The 19356-nt window shown below is 35.8% G+C and overlaps 1 protein-coding gene across 2 annotated transcripts in view; it reads left to right on the forward strand.

Annotated features, from left to right (window-relative positions):
- The window catches only part of sema4f (sema domain, immunoglobulin domain (Ig), transmembrane domain (TM) and short cytoplasmic domain, (semaphorin) 4F), a 138107-nt gene that overhangs the window by 101452 nt on the left and 17299 nt on the right, over positions 1 to 19356 (forward strand). For both annotated transcript variants that reach the window (XM_087261919.1, XM_087261920.1), the window contains exons 3-8: positions 9399 to 9458; positions 10213 to 10311; positions 11383 to 11494; positions 11791 to 11910; positions 18579 to 18733; positions 19168 to 19349. In XM_087261919.1, coding sequence (XP_087118045.1) covers positions 9399 to 9458; positions 10213 to 10311; positions 11383 to 11494; positions 11791 to 11910; positions 18579 to 18733; positions 19168 to 19349 — 728 coding nt within the window. The remainder of the gene's footprint in view (positions 1 to 9398; positions 9459 to 10212; positions 10312 to 11382; positions 11495 to 11790; positions 11911 to 18578; positions 18734 to 19167; positions 19350 to 19356) is intronic.

Genomic DNA, 19356 nt, shown 5'->3' on the forward strand with positions numbered 1-19356 from the left:
TCGGTAAGCAAAATTAACCGAAATGAGCATCCCTAGTGAACACACTACTGCGTTCCTCTGCATCGCGGTGCTCCAATGAAACAATTATTTTGGCACCCCTAGTTATCAAAGTACATTAAAACAACTCTTTCCTATCAGTCCTTACTTCATATTCACATCTAGTAGTTCAGAGTTTGTCACGGGGGCATCAATGAAATCTTGCTGAATGAAAGTGAGGTCTTGTGTTTATAAATTTATATGTTTACACATATATTAGTAGTGGGCCGTTAATGGCGTTAATGTGCTGCGTTAACACAAGACTCTTATCGTGCATTAAAAAAATATCGCCGTTAATCTATTCTCAAAGTTGGGGTGGAAGCTGGGTCTATTCTATGCAAGCTATGATGACTTTCATCTTGATATTTTAGCGCGGATGGATACCTGACCAATGAGCCGGCTGACTAAAAAGTGCCCTTCTGAATCAAATTAGCAAGATGCCTGACTTTAACTGCAGTTCGGCAGTTTTATTTTAACTTATGAACATTTAATTCATGCCCTCATGACATACTGGGGTATTAGACGCAAATAAGGAGTAAGGATTGGTGAGAGTGTTATGGAATTTATTAACTCACACCAAATGGAACGAAAAACACTTCCGCATTTTGTTTGTGTGTGTGTGCGGTCCTTTACTGACAGCCACGTGTAAATCTTGTCGCAAAATATAGTGAAAGGCCCTAAAGACCGCAGACTTTACTTCAATAATGCCTCCAATATATGCATACTCTACATGTTTTAATTACAAATGTTTAGTTCAGTTATGTTGGTAAGTATTTAGTTGGACTAAGGTCATCAAAAATTGCTGTTTCTAGCCTATATAGGCCTACAGTTCTAAATTCATGTTTAACTGAATAAACAGTTACTAAACACAAGTTTAGTATCTTATTTAGTATCTTATTGAACATAATTTATTTTTATCTCCAATTATCAGAGTAGAACCGTTTCTCAAGCAGTTTGTGATGCATTTTTCGAAACCGGAGTTGAGCCCCTGGTCTAATCCGCCACCTGGCTTGAGAAACCCACTCTCAAAGACTTATCATTTAGGAAGCACACATATTCTGAAATAGGGGTGTCAAAATTTATTGTTTCTTTGGTGCACTGCGATGCAGACACAGACAATTTGGTATCGGTTCAGTAATAATCATAACCGGTTATTATGTATGCGCTATGTCGCTGTACTTACTAGGCAAGCGAGGTGAATTTACAATGCTCCAACTACTTAAAGAGCCCCATTATACATGAAATAGGGTCATATTTTGGTTGTCAGGGTCTCCAACAACAGTCTAATGTGCATGCAAGGTCAAAAACACTTTCATTATCTTGTAATCTGTATTTATTTTTACCTAATTATCCCAGCGACTCCTCATATGAATCGTTCAGTGATTCATTTGTTCTCAAAAAATCTGTGCTGATTGGACCGATGACAGCCTGCTGCGATTGGTCGACACTGACTGCCTTCAGCGCGAGACAGAGTGAAATGCCCAGCAGCTAATCAACAATATAAAAGTAGTCAGAGTGCATACACGCTTCATAGTGTTTGGCGTGGATTTTGGCTGGAAGTGGGTGAATGTAAATACACACGATAGACTTGAAAATAACAACGATTAACGATTTTATTGAGCAAAAACTTCAAGAACTGGCGAGGAGATCTCCTATCTTGTCACACTTTACCTGCTCTTTTCACACACACACACACACACACACACACACACACACACACACACACACACACACACACACACACACACACCGCACACACACACACACACACACACACACACACACACACACACACATTACCCTCCTCCTCAGAGGACACAGCACACACACACACACACACACATTACCTTCCTCGGAGGAGGACACAGCACATTTATGCAGGTTTGATGCTAAGAAACACGCATACACGCGCACACACACACACAAACACACACACACACACACGCATACACAGCGTGCAGGACAGAGCAGCCGGAGCGACTCCATTCTAATTCAATATGCATGATCGCGTTCATCAAATTTGCTTAAATGTTCTAAAGTATGGCTGTATTTCACAAGGATTCTGACACAACGCGAAGCAGACACTTGCGTGTAAGGGCGAAACACGTCAAACTTAATGACACATTTGAGGGCACATGCTGAAAGGCAGAAGAATGCGCTGACTGACAGCTCGCAACATCGTATGTCACTTTCTGAGTACATTTACATGGACACCAGTACTCCGATTTAAATACGATTAAGATAATAGTCTTATTAAAAGTCTACCATGTAAGCAGCAATTTACCTTACTTACCTTAAAGAACCACCGACTCACAAAATGCGGATGTTTTTCTTTCCGTTTGCCATACGGTATCAAATTCCATTAAAACAAAAGTCGAAAGTTAAAAATGAAACACCCGAAATTGCATGAAGCGCTGAAGGAAACGCTAGAGAGCCTGGTAATGCATTATTAATTGTTTTATACTCAAACTTGCCTTTAAAAAGTGCTTCCTTGGTCTTATCCATATTTCTTTGCATGTTAAAAACACATCGACCACAACAGGAAATAAAAAAACCTGCAACTGCGTTAATTGCGTAATTTTGTATATATATATGTATATATATATATATATATATATATATATATATATATATATATATATATATATATATATATATATATATATATATATATATATATATATATATATATATATGTATTAGCGATATCAAAATTAGTGCATTAACGAACGCATGCAATTAATTTAAAATAATTGACGCGTTAAAAAAAATTTAACGCAGGTTTTTTTACTTCCTGTTGTGGTGGACGTGTGTTTAACATGCAAGAATGTGGATAAGACCAAGGAAGCACCTTTTGAAGGCAAGTTTCAGTATAAAACAATTTATGTCGCATCACTAGGCTCTCCAAAGTTTCATCCAGTTTCGAGTGTTTCGTTTTTAACTTTCGACTTCTGTTGTAAGTTGATACCGCATGACGAACAGAAAGAAAATCCTCTGCATTTCGTGACTCTGTGTTCCTTTAAGGTAATAAAATCACTGCTTTGGTTACACGGTAGAATTTTAACAAGAGTATAATCTTAATTGTATTAAAACCAGAGTATTGGTGTCTTATGTGAATGTACTCAAAGTCTCTGGTAAAGGCGCGAGCTGTCAAAGACAGGGCATTACTCTGCCTTTCAGCATGAGCCCTCCAAGTTTAGCGTGCTTCCTCATTAAACGCAACGAAAGCGTATGCTTCGCGTTGTTGTGTCAGAATCCTTGTGAAATACAGTAATACTTTAGGACGCTTGGTTTAAGTAAATTTGATGAACGTGATCATGCGTGTTGAATCTGAGGGGAGTCGCACCAGTATGGAAGGCCGTTGGGGCCAAAACAACTGCAGCGCGTTGTGTGTGTGTCTTTGTCAGGCCCGTTGAGGGGTGTCAGGGGTGGAGTGAGCGACGTATCTGAGTAGGGGCGTGTGCGCGCGAGAGATGCGGGGGAGAGGGGTGTGCAATGTATTTAACGACCAGTTTGCGAGAAATTATCATTCGTTTGCGGGCATTTGGGAGTCTCTGTGCACTTGCGGGATACTCCTAGTCTTAGCAACTGGATGAATATAAGGGAGGATTAAGCTAAATTGTTTCTAATTTATAACTAATGTTCTCAACTCACAGCAATAAAACTTTACAATAAGTGCAACAGTTTGTATTCTATAGTTTATTATTATAATTTTTCATTTTCCATATCTGCAATTCCTGTATTTTGGCATTTTTTTTTTTTGCAGTCCAATTAGAATTCAACATGGAAATCAATGTTTTCTTTATTGGCATTGATTGTTTTGAAATTTAAATGCCATTACCATGCCTGTGTTTTAATTTCTTTAATAAATATGGCTGTCAAGCCAGGATCTTGATGGTTTATTGTGGGTATGTTGTTTACATAAAGAAATCTGTATTACAAGTTAAACAAAAATTCTATTAAACAATTATGTTTTGAATTTTAATTCTAATAAACAATTATATTTTGAATTTAAATAGTTTTTGTCTTGCGTTTACATTAATTTTACATTTGAATAGCCAAAATGACAAGTTTCAGTATTTTAAATGCGATTAATTGCAATTAATCACGATTAATTTTTTTAAAAAGGTGCGATTAATTAGTTATTTTTTTTAATCAATTGACAGCACTAATATATATATATATATATATATATATATATATATATATATATATATATATATATATATATATATATATTTGAAATAGTATAAAACGGCTTTACAAAACTGTTCTTTGCATTATTACAGCATTAATAATAATTTCTGAATTACTGCAATGTTAAGTCTGGAATATTGCTGACTAAAACCCATAGTTTAAAACACATTTGTGGAGTTACTGGATAGTTTAGGATAGGGCTGGGCTGATAAAATGGTATCGGTATTTATTGACTGAACACAATTGTCAAAAACGCAAAAAAAAAAAAGTTTCATATAGAATGAAGTTTCGGTATGAAGTGCTTAAGATTTATTAACATGTGTCCGCTTAGCGTGCACCTTGGAAGTAATGCCTATAAGGTTAGAGGTTATTTTTAATCAGGTGTAAGGCTTGCTTGCACAAACACAGATGCCAGGGGGAGCGCACCATCAAAAATTGTGAAGGAAGACATGCCACACGCACTTTTCACACGCTTTAAGATGCGATTTGTTAACGGACTGTGGTTGGGTTTCGTCATCGCCGCCTCAGGTCAGAATAACACATGAGAAAATGAGTGCCATGACAAGCTGCAGTGAGGAGATTGTAAACAAAAAAAGAAAAGATGCAAGGATGTATGCCAAAGTGGCTTTTTGGTTTCTTTTCTTGTGCATCCCAGCCACTAGCACCACCTGTGAAAGATTTATTAGCATATGGGTAATGTAGTATTCACCTTCACAATTTGTAATGTTCAGTATGTATTTGAATAATGATGGTTAGTTCCTTTACTTGAAAGCTCAGATTTGATTATCATAATTTGTTTTGTTTACAGAGTTTGAAGTTTACCGTATCATTATTGTTGACAACTTAAAGATGTTGATCTAAGTTTGCTTTGATTGTTCAGTGTTTACAGTTTACTGTTGCACACACTTTGTAACATTTTATTCATCAAGTTTAAGAGTCTCTTTAACACGTGTTTATTAAAAATGCATTAAAATAAAAATTCATTATAAAATGCTTATTTTATTATAAGACATAAGAGTTGGTAATTTTTTATTTTTTTTTAGACTATTAAAACTATTTGCCCTAGAAATGTTGATAAATTAAAGTGGTTAAATAAATTACCTTTACTAATATTCTTAAATGGATTGCACATATGTATTCAATAATTATTGATACCGAATGATACAAACCATTATATCATGATCTTATTTATTTATCTATGTATTTATTTATTTATTTATTTATTTATTGTATAGCCCAGCCCTAGTTTAAAAATAATAATGACGGAATTTTATAATTTGCATTCAAGCACGAGAACTTTTATCAATTAGAATTTTATTGAATAATTTTTACAGTAAATGCTGTGTAATTTTTAAATTTACATTTGCAAAACACAACATCACTGTTTATTTTACTTTAATTTTTGCTGTACTGTATTTATCTGTGCTTGTAATTTTGTTTATTACATTTAATGCAATATGATTCACTCCCCTACAGAAATATCCCAATCAATCAAAATTGCTTAAATTGGTACAACATTAATATATGGACCAATTCTCACTTTTAACTAGTTGCTTATTAGCATGCATGTTATTATGATATTGGCTGCTTTATAGTAATTAATAAGTAAATTTTCTGCATTGAACTTATTCTGATCCCTATCCTAAACTACCTTGATAATATTTAATTAATTAGGAAGCAAATTTAGAGTTGAATTGATTATTGAAACAAAAGTCATAATTAATTGTTTGTAGTGTTGTCATATTTCAAATACCTCAAGTAAAATGAAGCCATTTTTTGAAAATTATTTTATTAATGACAGTGCACTTGTCTTTTTTGTAAAATTATTTTAGTTTAAGATTGAGTGTAAAATAAAATTTCCATGTGATGTACAGCTATTTAAGAAACAAAAATGCCATATTGTAAAGAAAAAGAGTGTAAAATATGTCAGTAAAAGGCTAAATGTAAATCTTTTCATCATATACTTTAATTAAACCTTTCAAAGCTTGAAAATGTTGTTTTATAAAAATGGACAAAAAGTGTTTCTATGGCCTTATTGAGTATGTGGTGGTTTTCAAAAGTAACTAACTAGTACTTTTTAAAAGAGTACTTTGCACTTTTAGCTAATACTACTATTATTTACTCAAATTTATATTATTTTAACAATGTAATGGTATTTTTACTTTACAAGCACATTTAGTGCAGATTTATTATATTATTAATATATGATTAATAAATATTATTAGTACTATTATTATTAATGTTTTTTATTTGTATAAATTCCTATGCAAGGTTTTTATGGGTTCCTGAGAATACATTTCAGGTGTTCAATACATAGCGTGTCAGTCTTGAAAATAAAAATAGATGCTGGAAAATGCTTAAAAGTCCTTGATTTTCATTAGGCTGTGCCTGTCTAAACCCTGTCATATGTACATGCAACATATATTTGTTGAAGTCATTAGAAGTCATGTTTTGATCTTCAAATGGGTCACGCAGTCACATGATGCGATTTCACAGATCTTAGTCCACAAAGCTTGAACCTTGCAATTCAGCGAACTGTGAAACTTGTTGCACGAGTTTCCAGTCTTGACACATTTGCATGCTTGGAAATATATGAATGGAAATATATGGGCTGAAAAGTCTAGTGTGACTGCAGCTTTACAAATGTAAACCTGTTGCCACAGCAGCTGAATCATTAGTTGAATGTTAAGTCAGGCTTGGCTCCTCAATATTGCAGGTGTGCCTTATATACCCCTAATTGCAAGAGTGGTGACACAGGCAGATTGCACTCACTAATTACATAGACATTTCATTGGCCTGTTTTTAATACAATTCAGAGTGGTTGCTCTGACAAATCTCCCAACTTTTCCCTCCATCAGGTAAAGAGGGTTGCATTTATAACCAATATGTTTGGTGCATTCCAAACTAGATATATCACCCTTCGAAGGGTGCTTTGGAATTAAAAAAATTACTCTCATATTGAAGTGCAATTCTAAACCGAACAATCAAAACTGGCCACTTCGAAGGGCTAACTGGAATGAAGGAAAAATAAAACTGAAGGACACTTTTTACACATTTGAGGAGGGAAGCTGTGTGGTGTTACACACTGCACTCCATTTGAAAGGGCCCATCCCTATGCTCTAATATCTTAAAACGGACTCTAAAAAGGGATTATGGCACAATGCAGGAGTGTTAAACTAAACTAACCTCTCCAGGATACCAGCCCTCCAGGACTGAGCTTGGACACCCCTGGCATATGGCCTGTTTCCACTGAGTGGTATGGTTCGGTTGGGTACGCTTTTATGGTCGTTTCCACTGTCAAAAAGTATACCGCACCAAACCGTACCGTACCACTTTTTCGGCAGCCTTTCAAAAGGGTACCAAACGGAAGAAAGGGTACCAAAAGGTGGAGCTACACATGCAGCTGAACGCTGATTGGTTACAGAGATACATCACAAGCTCGTGAAGCTACACAGAACGTAAACAAAGGAACCGCCATGTTTTTTTTTAAATACAAAGCCGAGACATTACATAGAAAAACTATATGCATGTAATAACGAGCCATGACCCAGGCTCAAACAAACCTTGTCGTTGTTTCGAAGAAAAGACACAAAGCCAAGAAGAAAAATCTGCCGTGTCCTGTTGTTGTTTTACGAGCTCGACTAAAAGTATGAGCGGTATTCGCTTTCTTCCGGGAGCTCGCGATAGCCTCTATATTTGATATAATGAACTTCTTGAGCTGATGATAATAGCGTGTGTGTGATTATTGAAGTGTCCCTGTCATCTGATCCATTCAGAAAAAAAGGTAAAGTGCGAGAATGAAGTGGGAGTAAAACGCAGAAAAAAAAGAGAAGCCGTCAAAACACAGGAGCAAAATTGTTTTTGCAACCTGAATCATGAACAAACTGCCATGTTTATCTTCGTCTTTTGGATTATTATGAACTGAGAATTACAAAATTACTCTCTAACAGAGCTTACATGTGCTGGTAAAGATTACAGACTCAGATGAGAGGTTTGTGCTGTCTATGGGTTATATTGCGTGTGTTTTTGAACTCAAATAAGTACTAAATGTTAGCTGTGTGTAATTTTTTGTAATTAATAATATATCAGAGACTGTAAGGGGCTGTATGTGTTCATATATGTTGCATTTATGTATTTATTTTATATAATTACAGACGTTACTGTAGCCTATTTCGCACTGTCATTCATCTGCAGCTATAATCAAATCATGTTCATAGAAAAGTTAGTAATAAACATTTATAAGCAAGTATTTACGTGTATAAAGTATCTGTTTTGTGAGAAGTGCTGCTCATTATGATATGTGAACGACCTGTACAGCTTTACTGTAGACATTTATTAGAGCGAGCATGACGTCAACTTAAACTGTCATACACCACGCCCACCAAAAGGGTACCCTTTGTGGTGGAAACGCAAGCCTGATAAAGGTGACCCGTACTGATTCGAACCGTACCGTACTGTAGCAGTCAGTGGAAACGAGGCAATAGAGAGTAGCCCTTCACAATGGAATGGAAAAAAAAAAAAACAACATGGAATCTGTTGGAACCACCTAGCTATAAAGATTGATAATTGGCTATACTCATCAGAAGACAATACTTTGTTCGCTGTTAACCATACTGAGCATTGGGCTTTTATTTGTATATCTATTGTCTTTGTATTAACTAATTTATTGTGCTGATTGGTTGGTTCTTGTCTCTAGGCAAAGGTTTTAGAGGTTTTTGTGGTTCAAATGTTTTATTTGTATTTTATTTTCGGTCTTTTGAAAACATAATCTTAAACATTTTAAAAAGACAGTGTACAGAGAAACAGTAAAATAGTATTGTATTTAAGCCTCTAATCATCTTGAAGTGTATGATTTTTACCAAACAGATGATTAAAACAAAATCTGCATTTAAGAAAACGAAGCATCTGTGTAAGCTGTGCTAAATTTCCCAATGTAGAATCAACCTTTATGGCAAGTAAAATTAATTTTGAGATTTATGTAAGGTAACTGCAGCTTATGTCATTGGTTCCTGGCCTTTTAATTTGAACATCATATAGATATTTAAATAAAAAACAATCATATGTTGTCAGTTTCTAACCCTCTGCTTGCCAAACACATTTTACATCTTCATGGCTGACATGGTTTCTTTTTAAACATTCTTTTTATTTCTCATGTGTGTATGTAGATTGAGTGGAGTGTTCCAGAGGACAGGAGAAAATCTTGTGTTGCTAAAGGAAAAACAGAGGTAAACTGTTGTGTGTGTGGTTAATGTGGGGGGACATACAGAACTCAATAGCAAGCAAACATAAAGTGTGTGTGTGTGTGTGTGTGTGTGTGTGTGTGTGTGTGTGTGTGTGTGTGTGTGTGTGTGTGTGTGTGTGTGTGTGTGTGTGTGTGTGTGTGTGTGTGTGTATATATATATATATATATATATATATATATATATATATATATATATATATATATATATATATATATATATATGTTAGTATATATTTTTACTTATTCATTTATTCTAGCCTGAAACCTTAAAATTTGAATAAAACAAATGAAAAACAATGAATCAATACAGGCTCGCTTACATATTTAAAGATATGCCAAATGGTGTAAGATAAAAAAAATGGTTTTATCACAATTCCAGCCAGGCCTATCGTCAGGATATATTTTTGTAAGATATATTTGTGCTCCTTTATGCTTTATGAATTGACCCACTGTGAAATGTCAGACATTACTCATTTACTGTACTGATTAGACACAGCCAAGCAGTGTTTGGTTTTCCAATCATTGTTAATAATGCAGAAACACTCTTATTGTGCTCAGCAATTGTTTTAATGTCACACATGACATACAGTATTTATACATAATGTGAAGAGCTTTAGTAAAAAAAAAAAACTATTAGTTTTCAGTGTCCTTTTAATTAATAGAAAATGAAAAAGAGCATTTAATTATATATTATTTGTCTTGCAGTATGTCATGCTTTACTCTGCTGCCCCTTACAGGATGACTGCAGGAATTATGTTCGTTTGCTGGAGTTTTTGGACGATGGCCGCATATATGCCTGTGGAACATTTGCTTTTGACCCTCAGTGTGCTTTTATTGTAAGTGTACTTTCAAGTGTTACATACTATTAAGTACCTAGTTTAAAAAGAAGTTTTAAAAGAAATGTGTCACGTTTTGACACATATACACATGCACTGAAAAAAATTATTGGATTTACAAATTATTTTAAGGTAAATGTATTTGGGCTGAATTTAAACAAACAAATTAGGTTGAACATTACTAAATTTAATTTGTTTGTTTATATTCACCCCATATAAATAGTTTGCAACTGTTTTGCAGAAACCATTATTTCAGTGTTTATGTTGCTGCGAGTGGAATGTGGCAGATAAAATTCAGTTAAAAAAATAGTTTTACCTTACATTTATAATTTTTTTTTTTGCATACTCTTCACTTGTTCTAAACCTGTTTCAGTTTATGTCTTCATTTGAACACAAAAGAAGATTTTAAAGAAAGCTGAAGTCATCTAACCTTTGACATCCATAGAACGAAAAACCTATACTTTGGTAATGTTTACTGGTAATGTTTTTAGCTTTTTTTAAAATGTCATCTTTTTACAACTGAAGAAATTCAAACAAGTTTGGAACAAGAAAGGGTAAGTAACATATGATTCACACAAGGCATCAGCATTCATGCTTCCCATTCACTTTGAATGGGTGACCTCAAGCGCTGCTGAACTGAATTGTAGATCCTTGCTGTAGAAGTTAGGAATTTCTCAACATTTCAAGCGTCAATGGAAGCTTCAGCCAATAAGGATGCTTTATGCAAATTCTCTGACAGTAGCCGATTGCGGACTAATTTCATTGGCTGTGATGCTATGACGATCGCATTATCCCCAACTTCAGACATGCCCTCCGTCAAGCGTTGACTCTAAAGCCCCATGTGAATTGATCATAAATGATGACAGATTTTTTTTTTTACTTTCCCTTTACCTCTTAACTTTTTTGATTAGTTTAGAGATTAAAGAAATATTTATTAGATTGCCTCCTTCAGTATACAGGTGTATATACCCCTCTCTCTCTCTCCTTCATACATTTGTTTTTTGCTCAAATTTACAGTATGTACTAGTTTGTAACTACTACGTTTTTCCTGTCTTGTCTTACTTGTTACAGAACATCTCTACATTCTCTCTGGAGAAACAGGATGATGGTTTTATAAAGATGGAGACCGGGAAGGGGAAATGCCCCTTTGAGCCTAGCCAGCCTTACACTGCAGTCATGGCAGGTATGAAACTGTAGACATACTGTATCATCTGTTGTTTCTGTATTCTGTAAAGCTAACCTTAGATGCTAAAAAAAATTATTCTAAACAAAGAAAGCATTTTTCATTTTGCTTAAATTTTTTGTTTTTCCCCTGAACCTAAAGCTGACATTGGCTGGTCCTCACTAAATAGGCTATTTACAGTGACATTTTTGCAGAAACATTTGGTTGCCTAGATGTGATAGCATGAATTATAGATGTGGCATTAGTATTAGTAAAACAACATATTAATTTTTTTTTCCTTTTCTCTCTTTTTTCAGGAGGTATTCTGTACACTGCTGTCACTAGTAATTTTCTTGGCACAATGTATGACATTTCCAGAGCAACAGGCATCGAGCAGGAACGCATCCGAACTGAGCAATCAATCAACTGGCTTAGTGGTAAGATACTAATTGGTCTGTCCATCCATCTCTCCTTGTTGCATGTGATTAGTTGCACAATAACAGGTTACTGCAATTAAATAATTTTTCTGCTGAAGTTACTTTTCATTTTTAAGTAACTTGATTACAGTTACTAATAATGTATTTTAACAGAGTTCAATTTTACACATGGAAAAAGTGGGAGACGGGAAGAATTTAATTACAAAAATAAACAAAACATTCATGTGGTGGCAGTCCCTCACTACAAACAAAGTTGCAACATAAATGTCCCAGGCCAGGTTCTGTCTTGTCTTCCACTATTGTTACTCCTTGTTTTATCCTTTTAGAGTTTCTCCATTAAAATTGACACTGTTGTGGTCCACAAGTGAGGCTTGGTAATATTTTTCCAACAAGCATTTATCAATACATGAAATACTTTTTATAAACACTTAACACCTTAACATAGCTACATCACACAATTAGCCAAATAGTAGCTTTTCTGGCCAAAACACATTCTCTTTCCTTTGGCTTATTCCATGGTTGTATTAGGGGTTGTTACAGCTGAAAGAAACCCCTTTTCTGGCCACATTTTTTTTACATAAAAACAAACATTTCATTTTAAAACACGTAATACTTCAATACTATCAAAACACAGTGAACCCGATTTAAAGTTAAGTTATTTGATCAAAACATTAGCAGTAGTTTTCTGTCCAGAAGGATCACGCAATCAGTCATAACAGACAGACAGTCAAAATGCTAACCATTAACTTCATTAAAAAACGGATTTGCTTGCTATATTTTAGTAATAAAATAAAATAAAAATAAAATTAGGTCAGCCTTTGCTGGTAAAGGGAGCATTTAAATGTGATGTAACAATAGGCAGTCGGATGGTACATGCTGAGTTTATTGTTATAGAAGGAACTGGTGAACCTCTGCTAGGGAGAGATACAGCCATGGAGCTTGGAGTACTCAAAATTGGGACAGATATTGCAGCGGTAACAGACCTTAAACAATCACTCCAGTCACAATACCCAGAAGTGTTTCAGGGAGTTGGTAAGCTGAAAACTAAGCAAATCTGTCTGTACATTGATCAAACAGTCCAGCCTGTAGCCCAACCCTTAAGAAGAATACCATTTAATCTGAGGGGTCCTGTGGAGGATAAAATCAAAGAACTCTTAGAGATGGACATTATAGAAGAAGTAAATGGACCCACTCCATGGGTCAATCCTGTTGTAATTGTGCCAAAAGCTAATTCTGAAATCAGACTTTGTCTTGACATGCGGCAGGCCAATCGAGTAATCATCAGAGAATGATACCCTATTCCTACAGTAGATGAACTTCTACAAAGTATGAACGGATCAATGATTTTCAGCAAATTGGATCTGAAATGGGGTTACCATCAGTTAGAGCTGACACCAGAATCTCGCCAGATCACAACTTTTGCAGTTCATAATGGAGTGTACAGATATAAGCATCTCATTTTTGGAGTATCATTTGCAAGTGAGCAATATCAACATGAGATAGCTGCTGCACTTACTGGAATAGAGGGAGTTGAAAACATCTCTGATGATATAATTGTGCATGCTCCAGACCAAAAAAGACACAGCCAACGCCTACATGCCGTCATGAAGGCGGGAGGGAGGCCCTTGCTCTTGTATGGGCTTGTGAAAGGCTTCACCCGTATATCTATGGGAGACAGTTTGACTTGCTCACAGACCATAAACCGTTAGAGTCAATATATGGTCCACGTTCTAAGCCATGTGCCCGCATAGAGCGGTGGGTTTTACGTCTCCAACCATATGACTTTAAGATTGCCTGTTTCAGGAAAAGAGAATATTGCTGACCCTTTGTCACGACTTTTAGGGAGCACAGCAATGAGAGAGAAACACTCACATGACTCTGATGAGTATGTGAGATTTGTAGCCATTAGTGCCACTCCAAGAGCCCTAACCACAAGGGAAGTGGAAGAGGCTTCAGAAAAAGATGCAGAACTGACAGAAGTGCGAAGAGCTATTGAAAGTCTTATGCAGCCATAGCTAATGAGCTGTGCACAATAGGCTATCTGGTTTTACGTGGAACACGTATTGTACTTCCAAAAACATTACAAGCACGAGCACTAGCACTTGCCCATGAGGGACATCTAGGTATAGTTGGAACTAAGCAGCATCTCAGAACCAAAGTATGGTGGCCTGGCATGGACAGAGCTGCTGAGAAACATTGTAAATCGTGTCATGGCTGTCAAATTGTCTCTCGTCCTGATGCTCCAGAGCCACTACGACCTTTACCATTACCTGATGGACCGTGGCAAGATTTAGCAGTGGATCTGCTGGGGCCCTTGCCTTCGAAACATTCAATTCTGGTTGTTGTGGATTATTATAGCAGGTATTATGAGTATGATATAATGACCTCCACCACAACTTCAAATGTGATTGACAGCCTAGAGGGCATATTTAGCCGACATGGACTTCCCTTAACACTCAAATCAGACAATGGACCTCAGTTCAGGTCAGACGAATTCAAAGCTTTCTGTGAATGGAATGGAACAGGGAATGGAATTAAACATCTGAAAACAACACCTAAATAGGCCCAGGCTAACGGTGAAGTTGAGCGTCAGAATTCCTCTATCATGAAATGTATTCGAATTGCGCAGTCTGAGGGACTGGACTGGCAAAAGGAACTCAGGAGGTATGTTACAGTATACAGAGGAATTGTACACAACACAACAGGAAAAAGTCCAGCTGAACTCTTGTTAAAAAGGAAAATGAGAGGCAAGCTACCTAAACTCACATCTGTGGATACAGATCTCGAAGTTCATGATTATGATGCTGAGAAAAAAGGAAAATACAAACTGTACGCAGATGAACACCGCAAAGCACAACAATCAGGTGTAGAGGTTGCGGATCAAGTTTTGATCAGACAGGACAAGACTGATAAATTTACCACACCATTCAGTGCAACACCTCACACAGTAATCAGAAGAGCTGGAAACCAAATAACTGTCGAATCACCAACTGGAGCTCAATATAGCCACAATACAACATTTGTGAAGAGATATGTGGAGAAAGAAACAGAAGACAGCCAGGGTAACAAAAAAGCAGAAGATGCCAGCTGTTCTGGGGACACAAATCAAAAGAAACTGCTAGAGGGATCAGTTAGACCTGTATCCACAACAGAGTGTGAACAAAATGCCTCATATGAGAAGCCCAAAAGGGAACGAAGTTTACCAAAAAAATTTACAGACTTTGTCATCAGTTGAATTCTTGAACTGATAAAAACAAAGTGCTGTTTTGATGTTCAAAATGCAGTAACTTTAAAGCAAGTTAGAGAATGTGGTGTTTGCTAGTCAAATGTTTAAATATGTTGTTTTTAGGTAAGTTTAAGACAATTTAGATTGATAGTCTTTATCCAACTTTGGGGGGGGATGTCATGTACTATAATTGCATCTGTGTCTTTAAGACGGGAAACAGGTGGCATGATGGGAAGTTTTGTAATGTTACGGAGTTTATAGACACAAGAGAAGTAAAGAGTGGTGTTAAAATGTTAACCTGCGTGTGGCTGATTTAATTCAGAAGTATGTGCGATTTATGAATGAACATTTGATGATAAGACACACATACATAACAGTAATCATTAATTAATGTTATCAAATTAGGTATAGATTTCTTAGGGAACTCTAAATAAATCAAAACATCATCAGTATATAGCGAAATTTTATGCTGTTGAACCTTTAAAGAAATACCTTGGGTATTTGTATCCTCTCTTAGTTTTACTGCTAAGGGTTCCATTGCTAAGGCAAAAAGTAAAGGGCTAAACAGACAATCTTGTCTTGTACCTCTTTCAATAGTTACTAGATCTAAGACTATTAGTAATTAAAGCAGAAAGACACAAATTTTTTACATATATATATATATGTATATGTGTGTGTGTGTATACATATATATATATATATATATATATATATATATATATATATATATATATATATATATTTATATATATATATATACATATATATATATATATATATATATATATATATATATATATATATATATATATATATATATGTATATATATATGTATATACACACACACACACACACACACACACACACACACACACACACACACACACATGTATTGTAATAAAAAAGGGTTTTTGAGACTCTCAATGTTTGACTTTGTTTTTATATACACAATTTTGCCATCAAACTATATATATATTAAGGGTGGAGCCGAACCCGAATACGGTATTCGGAAAGGCACGAATAGCGTGTTTTTACGAATACTTATTTCGAACAAATACTTGAAAAATTATTTGTATTCGGGAGAAAGAAAAACACTATATCAAAAAGCAGCGTTTCCTCATGAGACCACAGTGCATGCCCGCGTGAGTGAGAGAGAGAGAGAGAGAGAGAGAGAGAGAGAGAGAGAGAGAGAGAGAGCGAGAGCGAGAGCGAGAGAGACGCTCACTCGGAGGGCGGGGCGGAGGTGTCTGGCACAATCTTTTCCACAGATACAGACAGAGAAGGCTCGGCTGAGCGAAAAAAATACTTGTCTGCATCACTATTTTTGTTAAATAGATTTTTGTACCTTAATTGGGTTCCAGATGCAGTTTATAAACTTGTAGCGGAGTTTGATCGGGATCGGAAAGTTTGCAATCGGGTGCTCTGTTTACGCAACGTTAGCTCTGTTAGCGCGGTAATTTAGACAATAACGTTAGTCTGTTGACAGAGTAACATTAACGTTCGTTTATAAAGGTTAAAATGATGCTTGTGCTGTTTTGTCTAATGGTATGCACTTATGGGAGTTATATGGTACGTCTAAATTACTGTCTTTTGCAGACAGCAAGATATATGCTATAGGCTAGTTAACCTTAGCATAGCTTCCCGTCACTTTTTATTAACTAGAATCTCCTCAAATACATTTGGGCACCCGAATAGAAAAATAGTGAGACTGCTGCTGAGCTATTTCTTGGTCCTTCACCAGTAAAAAAAATAAAACTTCATGTTCTTTGTGGAAGAATTTTACAGTCAGTGGAGCTGCAGATAAAACAAACTGATACTAAAACGTTATAATGTGTGCAAAAGTGAAATCAGCAGAGATATTAAACATCTGTCAACATCTCCTATGCATAATCATTCATTTCTTTTCACCTAAGTTCCTTTATCAATCTGGGGTTGCCACAGTGGAATGAACCACCAATTTATCCAGAATATGATTTATGCAGTGGCTGCCCTTCCAGCTGCTACCCAGCACTGAGAAACATCCATACACTCTCTTTCACACACATACAATAGGGACAATTTAGCTTACCCAATTCACCTGTATTGCATGTGTTTGGACTGTGGGGGAAACCGGAGCACCCGGAGGAAACCCACGCCAACATGGGGAGAACCCAGTCATGGCTTGAACCAGCAACCTTCTTGCTGTGAGGTGACAGTGGTACTCACTGTGCCACTGCGCAACCTTCTATGTAATGTATTATCACATGCACTAAAAGCATCCTCTCCTGATACTGTCTGTGAACCCCCCACAAGCATCAATCCCCTCAATCAGCACAGCTATGTTCTGCTAAATCCTCCACAAGCACCAAACCATCAACACAGCCACATTCTGCCCCAGCAAGTCAGTTTCAAACATAAAAAAAAAAAAAAAACTTTGTGTCTGTTTTGTGGCAGGCAGATGACAATAGCAGGGCTGTATCTTTTAGTATTATATAGAATACTTTTGCTCTGCCAGATCTCCCGGGCAGGGTTTTATTTAGATTTATTTAGTTAATTTTAGTTTTTGGAATTCTGTCCATTGGGAAGAAGTTCTTTCAGAAGAAGAACAGTTTTTTTGAAGTATTATTTGTTTTTATTCTGTCTATTCAGTGTCCTTCAACAAGAACGGTGGTGGTGGGGTTCATAATATTCACAATGGTATTTTATTAGTTGTTGGTTTAACCACGGATGAGATAATGGCTTCTATGTTATTTTCTTTTCAATGACATTTCTTATCACATGTTCAAAAACAACAACCAATATTGCATATCTATAATTTATATAATGGGTATAATTAAACAATTCTTTCACTATAATGTAAATTAGAAGTGTAATAGAAAAAATATATATTTTTGCGCCATTTTGAATTTTACTCGAATACAAATACAAATACAAATACTTTTCCCCCCTCAACAAATACAAATACAAATACCGGCTGCTCCGCACATCCCTAATATATATATATATTTAGAGAGAGAGAGAGAGAGAGAGAGAGAGAGAGAGAGAGAGAGAGAGAGAATGTGTTCAAGAGTAGTTAATTATGAGCAGTGAATAATGTAGACCAGTGAACTTCTCAGGAGCTGCTTTACATTTCAAATGTAACCAGAGTCTACACATATACAGTATAGTAATGAAATTTTTAAAGAAATTTGCATTTGTTTGTTAAATTATGCATGCTTAAAGAATGATAAATTGAGTAAAAAAAAATATAATATATGATATGAAATTTGCTTCCATATCAAATATGATTGCATTTCAGGCAGAGTAATTAAAAAAAGTTAAACTACAATTTTAATTATGTTATTAGTAATTATTAATTAACTACTTTTTTGAAGTGACTTACACAACACTGCAAGAGACTTACATTTACAAATTAAATCGCTTTTAAATTAAACTTCTACCTTTTTCTGTTTCTGAACACAGATCCCGAGTTTATTAGTTCTGCATTCATTCAAGAGGATGCAAAGAACAATCCTACTGGTGAAGATGACAAAATTTACTTCTTCTTTACTGAGGTGGCTAAAGAATATGACCTCTACACCAAAGTCAAAGTGCCCAGAGTAGCCAGAGTCTGCAAGGTAGGAATAAAACCTACTAGGTTTTCTTGTCTAGTCGCTTTATGCTTTTACTTTTGATATCTCAGTGTTATTCTGGATCAGAGATGAAATGCTATGTAATTTTTCTGTTCTACTTGAGTTCACGTTTCTTCAACCAGGAACCTCTTCTGTTCCTCAAGTGTCAATCTCAGTTCCTGGTTGGTCACAGCTCTGTACAGTTTAGCTTTAACCATAATGAAACACACCTGATCAATCAACTAAGTCCTTCAGGCTTGTTTGAAACCAACAGATAAGTTTGTTAAAGCAGGGCTGAAACTAATCTTTGTAGGGCTGCGGCCCTCCAGGAACTGAGTTTGACACATCTGCTCTGTTCTTTGTCATTGGTATGTGTTTCATCACCCACTTACAGTATAGACTGTATTTATCTGATCTTTTTTGATGTCTCTGTTTCCTAGTCTGATGTAGGTGGTATGAAGACTCTGCAGAGACGATGGACGACATTTCTGAAGGCACAGCTGGTGTGTGAAGATCGAGCAAGTGGACAGCGATTTAACATTCTGACTGATGTATTCACTGTACAGCACCAACCTGGAGACCCCAGCAGCACACACTTCTATGGCATATTCACCTCACAGTGGTACATG

The sequence above is a fragment of the Danio rerio genome, chromosome 7 (assembly GCF_052040795.2).
Source record: "Danio rerio strain M-AB ecotype USA chromosome 7, GRCz13ab, whole genome shotgun sequence".
In the NCBI taxonomy this organism is placed as follows: Eukaryota; Metazoa; Chordata; class Actinopteri; order Cypriniformes; family Danionidae; genus Danio; species Danio rerio.